We start from the raw sequence: 8,078 nt of genomic DNA on the forward strand, positions 1-8,078 counted from the left end.
ACATAAGTAAAAATAAATAAATACAAAATTAAATAAATGAAAACTAAATGAAATAAATAAATATAAATACATATAAATACATATAAATACATATAAATACATATAAATAAATATAAATAAATATAAATAAATATAAATAAATATAAATAAATATAAATAAAAATATTATGAAATGGTCTACTTTCACATCCCCATCTACTGATCTACCTTATTATAGATAATAGATTTATGAAGATCAAAAGACTCTAAAATTGGGGGGCGGGAAAACTTGCCCGGGTAGGCGCCTTTTGCAACCGGACGCCCGCGGGCGCAGGGCGGAAAACCAGCCTCCGGGAAGGCGGGCAAAGCGCGCAGAGCCCCGCCTGCCTCCCGTCAGCTCCCTGCGCGGATTCCCGGGCATGAACGGCGAGGAGGCGGAGGGTCCTCCGCGGCCGGCCCTCTGCAAGGAGATGTGCCCGGCGACGGAGTTCAACCGGCGGCGGCGCCAGAAGCGGCTGCACCGGCTGGAGCTGAGCGCGGACGGGAAGCCGGACCCCGCGCGGGCGGTGAAGGAGTTTTCCCGCCCGGCGGCCGGCCAGGCTCCCCCGCGGGCTTCCGACCTCCGCCCGCCGCCGGTGCTGCTGGCCACGATGCGGCACCTGCTGGGCGTCTGGGGGGCCGAAGGCGGCGGGGTGTCCCCGGCCGAGCGCTGCGCCTTCGTGGCCGACCGGCTGCGCGCCATCCGGCTGGATCTCGCTCTGCAGCGCCCGCCCGCCGCCCCCTGCGCAGCCCTGCTGGAGCGCGCCCTGCTCTACCTGCTCCACGCCGGAGCCCGGCTCTGCGACCAGCCGCCCGGCCGCTTCGACGCCCACCTGCACGACGGGCAGCTCCGCGAGACCTTCGCCGCCCTGCGCCGATCCTACCGCCGCCCCGGCTGCGCCCATCCTGCCCAGCCCCGCTTCCAGGCGCTCTTTCTGCTCTACCACCTGGGTGAGCCTCCGGGGGTCGCAGGCAGAGACGGGGTGGGGGAGTACTTAAAAATGAACAGAGTTGGAAGGGACCTTGGAGGTCATCTAGTCCAACCCCCCACCCAAGCAGGAGACCCTACACTATTTCCAACAGATGGCAGTCCAGTCTCTTCTTGAAAGCCTCCAGGGATGAAGCTCCCACAACTTCTCAATAACAAAATGTTAGGGTCACCAACTTTTCGGCCCTCAGGGAGCACTAAATTCATAATGTTACATCTCCCCGGACCACTAATGTGATTTTTTTTTAAAAAAAAGATAAATACTATTTAGTGCAATATAAAAAATGCAAATTATTTTTCTGCGGGCCACCAAAATTTTCTCATGGGCCCCGAGTGGTCCACGCACTGGTTGGTGGCCACTGTGTTAGACAACCCAGGGGATGGGGTTGGATCGGGATGGGGGGAAGGATTCCAGAAAAATGGGGCTGCCCGTGGAACTGTCTGTTTGGGAAGTGAAGCTTGTTTATCCCAAGGATAGAAGAGAATAGAAAATAAGAAAAGAGAAGAGAAGATAGAAAAGAAAATAGAAGAGAAGAAAGTAGAGTGGAATTGGAATAGGAACAGAACAGAACAGAATATAGAGGATAGGGTAAGATAGGATAGCATAGAATAGCATAGAATAGCATAGAACAGAGTAGAACAGAATAGAATATATAGGGTAGGATAGGATAGGATAGCATAGAATAGAACAGAATAGAACAGAATAGAATATAGGGGATAGGATAGGATAGTATAGCATAGAATAGAATAGCATAGAATAGAACAGAATATAGAGAATACGGTAGGATAGGATAGATAGCATAGAATAGAATAGACTATAGAGGACAGTATAGCATAGAATAGCATAGCATAGAACAGAATAGAACAGAACAGAATATAGAGAATAGGGTAGGATAGGATAGATAGCATAGAATAGAATAGAATATAGAGGACAGCATAGCATAGAATAGCATAAAATAGAATAGAGCTGGAAGGGACCCTGGAGGTCTTCTAGTCAAGCCCCCTGCTCAAGCAGGAGAACCTATACAATCTCAGACTGGTCTCTTCTTAAAAACCTCCAGGGATGGGGCACCCACAACCTCTGGTGGCAAGCTGTTCCACTGGTTCCTTATCCTGACTGTTAGGAAATTTCTCCTTCATTCCAGGTTGCTTCTCTTTTTGGTTAGTTTCCAACCATTGTTTCTTGTCCTACCTTGAGGTGATTTGCAGAATAGTTCCCCCCCCTCCCCCCCAGTCTCATTTGCGGCTGCTCTTCAAATACTGGAAAAACACCCCGAGACAAATCCAGCAATGTGGCAATGATCCATGGGTACTTTGGGGAAACAAAACAGCCACTTCACCAGTGCACGGTGCAACATAGGGGAACAAACCCACCAGAACATGATTCAGCAGTCCATCTGCATTTAAAAGACAAATGTCTCACTTAACAACAGAAAGGTTGGACTCCATTGTCATAAATCGAGTCAGGGATTACGGTCTCCTTTTTTCTTATCTTTGTTCCTTCCTTCCACCCTCCCCAGGCTCCCCAGATGCTCTCTGGCAGATCCTCCAGCTGTCCGATGATATCCGAGCCTCTCCCGACCTCAAGGCTGCCCTCGCCATCCACTGGGCTTTCCTGGAACGCGATTTTGCCCGTTTCTTCCGCCTGGCCCGGGAGCTCCCTTACCTCCCCAGCTGCGCCCTCCATCCCCACCTGGCCAGAACCCGCCGCTTGGCATTGCTCACTTTTAGCCACGGCTTCAATGCAAAAAACTGCCGGTACCCCCTGGCCCGGCTGAGCCACCTGCTGGCTATCGACACCCCGAAAGAGGCCGCTGACTTATGCCGGGCGCACGGCTTGACCGTCACGGAGGACAGCGTCGTCTTCCAGAAATCCTCCTTCAAGGATTCGGCTACTTTGGAAAACAGGACTTCCGTGCTCCTCGTGGACGGGAAATGGAAGGGGAGTCTGTTGGATCTCGCGGAGAGGGTCTGCAGCTAAGGCAGCGTGTGTGTGTGTGTGTCACGCTGCAGTGCGTGTGCGCAAGTCTCCTGTTCAGGCACGAAAGAATAATTTGCCTTGGAACGCTGGCTGCGGTTTGCAAACCTCTCTCTGTATGTAGAAAGCTAGCTCTTCAGGGATGTTGCAAGCAGCAAATTATTGTTTACAGCCTCTCAATTGTGCCTCCTTGTTCTACTATACGGGCAGGTATTCACTTACTTTCCCTGCCGGCTTGCACGCATGCGGGCGGCTTGAAAACGTGCCTAAATAGGACGGCATAGAGCCTGGGTGGGCGGGCCTGCGAGTGCCCCAACAAGCTGCGATCCAAACCGGCTCTGTATACGGGTAACTGGCATTTGCTGCTTGTTTTAGAACAGCGTTTTTCAACCTCTGCAAGTTTAAGATGGATGGACTTCCAACTCCCAGAATTCCCCAGCCAGCATGCTTTAAGGACTTCAACTCCCAGAATTCCCCAGCCAGCATGCTTTAAGATGGATGGATTTCAGTACCCAGAATTCCCCAGCCAGCAAGCTTTAAGGACTTCAACTCCCAGAATTCTCCAGGCAGCATGCTTTAAGATGGATGGATTTCAACTCCCACAATCCCCCAGCCAGCATGTTTTATGTATGTGGACTTCAGCGCCCAGAATTCCCTAGCCAGCATGCTTTAAGCATTAGCTGGCTGGAGAATTTTGAGGGTTGAAGTCCACACATCTTAAATTTGCAGAGGTTGAAAAAACATAGTGTTACAGGGACATATCAATGCTTTGATGCGTTATGAGTGCTATTTATCACACTGGAATAGTGCAAAAAATAGAACAAGGATTGGGCCTCTGTCTGCACATGGTTTGTGGTTGAGGATGTTCTTTTCTCAGCCACAGGCAGCGTGCACTAATTGTAGGCATGGCCTTTTGGGGGGCTACGATGCCCTGTTTTTTTCATTAGACAAGCCAGCGATAAAATTCCCACTAAAACTGATTTTATTCTTTTGGGGTTGAAATTGGTTAGGTTTTCCAGATGTGGCTGTCCTTGCCCAGCAATTCAATGCTGAGGAACATGGGAAAGTGTACTTTATCCATCTCTGCATGGCTGCACTCTGGACCCGTTGACGAACTACAGTTCCCAGCATCCTTCACTGACGAGTTACAGTTCGCCACATCTGGAAAACTTTCTTAATTCTGAAAGAAGAGAAACAGGCAGCTGCTGTTTGGAGGAGATTTCCCTGGGGTCAAAACTTTTGGACAGCCGTGGTTGAGGGTCTCCCGCTTGAGCAGGGCGTTAGACTAGATGACCTCCAAGGTCCCTTCGGTTATTCTTTCAAACTTTCAATGCCATTCAATGCTTCACACAAATGGTGTTTGAGGCTTCTGTGTTATGGGCTGTTTTTTCCCTTCAAGAGATGAGTAGAAGAGGCTTGAGTTGCAAAGCAAATAAAAAAATGCGGTTAGCCAGTGGAACTCCCTGCCTCAGTTTTTTTTGAAATGGAACGAAACCACACTTAAAAGAGAAAACTTCCGTTTCCAGAGTGTCCTTTCTCTGGAGTATTTATTATTTCCCTAAAGGAGTCTTTTAAAATGTGATAAATATATCTATCTATCTATCTATCTATCTATCTATCTATCTCTATCTATCTATCTATCTATCTATCTATCTATCTATCTATCTATCTATCTATCTATCTATCTAATCTAAAATTCCACTCATGCATCATCACGAAATACCCAGAACCGTAAAACTTGAAATTTGGCACATATGTTCCTCTCGGCTTCTGGATGCTCGCTAAGAAAGGATTTTTTGAAATGACCCATCAGATTATTAGTATTTCTTATCATATTATTAACACACTCTGGTGCTAAGGAGTTAGACGTTCTACTCCCCCTGCCCACCTGAAAAAAACTCGGTTCCAACTGCCACTTGGGCATGGGCATGGCCAGTGCATGACTCATTGGGCCTTATTCTATTATAGTCCTGGTCCTGTCCTATTCCATATTCCTATTCTATATTTTTTATTCTATTCTATGATTTGCAATTGTGTGGTTTTAAATATAAACCAATTAGGGTGCCTTTTCTGAGCAGCTTCATAAACAGACATCTCCATTTGCTTATTTTGCATTAAATAAAGGTTGTAAAAACGAATTTATACAGAATTGACGTTTTTTTTCCCCTCCTTAATTTCTTTGGGTCTATGGCGTCCGTCCCGGAAAAAAAAAATCTTTTGAAACTCTCAATGCAACAGCACGTATCTCTTCAAAGTTTCGCAGATCTACATTTGCGGTAGAATTGACAATCCTCCGGCTTGCCGATTCGTCTTCTCTACCCGGAAGGGGGCGGGACTCTGAATGGCCACAGGGAGTAAAGGGGTGAAGTCCGACTTGTGGGCAGATTCGACTTCAGGTTCCTTTTTGAAGTGAGGCGCAAAGGCGATGGGAAAACTTGACTAAATCTTCCACTCATTTGAAAATATCAAATTCATTTGATAGAAAGCTTTTATTTCTGAGCAGAAAAAAAAACCTGCCTCAAACACTCAGGCAGGACTCACACAAATGCACAACTAGCCTCGCAATGTATACGTTCTGCTTGTGGGGAGGAGGGGTTGGACTAGAAGACCTCTAAGGTCCCTTCGTTATGTTGTTAAATCTCTTTGCTTCCGTCTACACAAAGTCTCCACAACCGTTGTGCATCTCTACAACCGCTTCTTCACGCGCACCAAGTCCCTTCGCTGCCGTTTTTCTCGTTGCCACGCAACAGCGTGGCGATGGACAGCCGGAAGTATATATTACATTTCCCTCCCACCCCCTTTATGTTGTTCTTCTACAGCCGGGATCGCCCCCGGCCTTTCTGATTGGCGGAGACGGCGTTCCGAGGGGGCGGAGCCGCGCGCGGCGTCCCGGCTGTGGGCGGAGCGCGGGCAGAGCTTCCGCGCGGGCGATGGGGCTGCTGAGCATCTTGAAGAAGATGCGGCAAAAGGAGCGGGAGCTGCGACTACTGATGCTGTATCCTTCCGCGAGGGGAAAAAAAAGAGCAATGGGGGAACCGGGATTGGGGGGGGGCTGATGGGTTGGGGGGGGACCCCCGACTTTGCATCCCAGGAAAGAGGAGCTGCTTTGGGGCTGGGCTCACCCCCAACCCCAGGCAGCGTTTCCATCCCTCCCCTTGCCTGGGCAAGAGTGCCCTTGTGCATGGGCAGAGTGCTTTGGGCTCCATCTCTGCATGCCTTGGGGCTTCCCAGGAACGCTCGTCCGTCAGCTTAGGGGCGCAGAATTGCTTGGGGTGGAGTGGGGGAGCTTTCCAGAAGAGACTGGACTGCCGTTTGTCACGAATGGTGTAAGGAGGGTGTCCTGTAGAGGGTCCCTTCCAACTCTATTAATCTTAATCTGTTAATAAACGGTGTAGGGTCTCCTGCTTGAGCAAGGGGGCTGGACTAGAAGACCTCCAAGGTCCCTTCCAACTCTGTTATTCTGTAAGGATCTCCTGCTTGAGCAAAGGGGATGGACTAGAAGACCTCCAAGGTCCCTTCCAACTCTGTTATTCTGTAAGGTCTCCCGCTTGAGCAAAGGGGCTGGACTAGAAGACCTCCAAGGTCCCTTCCAACTCTGTTATTCTGTAAGGATCTCCTGCTTGAGCAAGGGGGCTGGACTAGATGACCTCTGAGGTCCCTTCCAGCTCTGTTATTCTGTAAGGATCTCCTGCTTGAGCAAGGGGGCTGGGCTAGAAGACCTCCAAGGTCCCTTCCAGTTCTGTTAATCTGTTAGGGAGAAATGCCTTTTACCTGCTCAGCAGTTTTCCTTGGCCAGCCGCTTGGCCCGTCCCTCTAATGCTCTCCTGGTTTGAAACCCCGTTGGCTTGTTGCCCTTGACTTGCGCTGCCCTGAGGGGTCTGGACAACGCCGGCAAAACCACCATCCTGAAAAAGTTCAATGGGGACGAGATTGACACCATCTCCCCCACGCTGGGCTTTAACATCAAGACCTTGGAGCATCGCGGGTGAGGATTCTGCACCCTCTCCTCCTCCTCCCTTCCCCTTTGGCCTGGCTCCCCCACCTGCGCCTTGCCTCTCTCTCTGTGGTGACCCAGGGCATGGCGCCAAGGCAACAGAACCAGAGACCTGGTATGAGTCCCTTTATTGGCACCAACTGTGCTCCCAACGCCCCTCTCACTCTCTGGCCTGGAGGAAAGTGCTCCCACAGACCTGCAGTCCAAAGGCTGTAAGCAGAATGACTGCAATCAATCAATCAATCAATCAATCAATCAATCAATCAATCACTCCCGCAGGGCAGATAGGGAGAATCATTCCAGCAGGGACAAGATAAGCACACAGAAGGCCATAAATCAGTGTTTCTCAACCTTGGGAGACTTGAAGTCCTGTGGACTTCAACTCCCAGAATCCCCCAGCCAGGGGGATTCTGGGAGTTGAAGTCCACAGGACTTCAAGTCTCCAAGGTTGAGAAACACTGCCATAAATACTGAAAGCAGTCTGGAGGAATGCCAGGGAGGATGCGCTCTACACTTGATGAACTCAGCGTTTGTTCCCGACAAACATCTCCTTTAAAGTCCATTCCCCAGGTGTGCCTTATGAAGGGAATCAGGACACTTTCTTTCCTCGTAAGCCATGCAACCACCGTCGTTCTCCCCTGCGTGCCCAAGAATGAGGGAGGGATGGGCCTTGGTCTTCATCTGAACCCCTCTCCCGTCTTCTACCTCTTCTCTGCTCTGCCCAGCCTTGCCCGGTCTCCTCCACAGCCAATGGAGCCACTCGCCCGCTCCCTGTCAGCTGTTCGCCTTCCATCTCAGAGTCAGACACATGACACACTCTCTCTCCCCCACAGGTTCAAGCTGAACATCTGGGACGTGGGGGGTCAGAAGTCCCTGCGCTCCTACTGGCGCAATTATTTTGAGAGCACCGACGGGCTCATCTGGGTGGTGGACAGCGCTGACCAACAGCGGATGGAGGACTGCAAGAAGGAGTTGGAGACCCTCCTGGTGGAGGAGGTGGGCGACCTCGTCCGGGGACGGGCGAGGGGGGTGAAGGAAGGGACGGCTTCTCCTGGAGTGGGAGGGGGCCATTGCAAGATGTCCAGCATCTTGGAGATGTC

The 8,078-nt window shown here is 50.2% G+C and overlaps 2 protein-coding genes across 2 annotated transcripts in view; both read left to right on the forward strand.

The window, feature by feature from the left end:
- The first annotated feature begins 365 nt into the window (after nucleotides 1–365).
- Nucleotides 366–3,459, forward strand: SAC3D1 (SAC3 domain containing 1). Its single transcript, XM_032234070.1, has 2 exons — nucleotides 366–969; nucleotides 2,527–3,459. The coding sequence occupies exons 1-2, from the start codon at nucleotides 399–401 to the stop codon at nucleotides 2,985–2,987; spliced, it is 1,032 nt and encodes a 343-aa protein (XP_032089961.1). The 5' UTR covers nucleotides 366–398; the 3' UTR covers nucleotides 2,988–3,459.
- Nucleotides 3,460–5,870: 2,411 nt separating this feature from the next.
- ARL2 (ADP ribosylation factor like GTPase 2) overlaps nucleotides 5,871–8,078 on the forward strand; it is an 8,179-nt gene continuing 5,971 nt past the window's right edge. The window contains exons 1-3 of the mRNA XM_032233753.1: nucleotides 5,871–5,979; nucleotides 6,859–6,969; nucleotides 7,812–7,974. Coding sequence (XP_032089644.1) covers nucleotides 5,915–5,979; nucleotides 6,859–6,969; nucleotides 7,812–7,974 — 339 coding nt within the window. The 5' untranslated portion in view covers nucleotides 5,871–5,914. The remainder of the gene's footprint in view (nucleotides 5,980–6,858; nucleotides 6,970–7,811; nucleotides 7,975–8,078) is intronic.

This window comes from Thamnophis elegans, chromosome 17 (genome assembly GCF_009769535.1).
Source record: "Thamnophis elegans isolate rThaEle1 chromosome 17, rThaEle1.pri, whole genome shotgun sequence".
In the NCBI taxonomy this organism is placed as follows: domain Eukaryota; kingdom Metazoa; phylum Chordata; class Lepidosauria; order Squamata; family Colubridae; genus Thamnophis; species Thamnophis elegans.

Bases quoted from the DNA above. Each gene is read 5' to 3' on its own strand.
- SAC3D1 (XM_032234070.1), top strand. From the start codon at position 399: ATGAACGGCGAGGAGGCGGAGGGTCCTCCGCGGCCGGCCCTCTGCAAG. The intron at 970-2,526 runs GTGAGCCTCCGG...CACCCTCCCCAG, and splicing joins CTTTCTGCTCTACCACCTGG to GCTCCCCAGATGCTCTCTGG.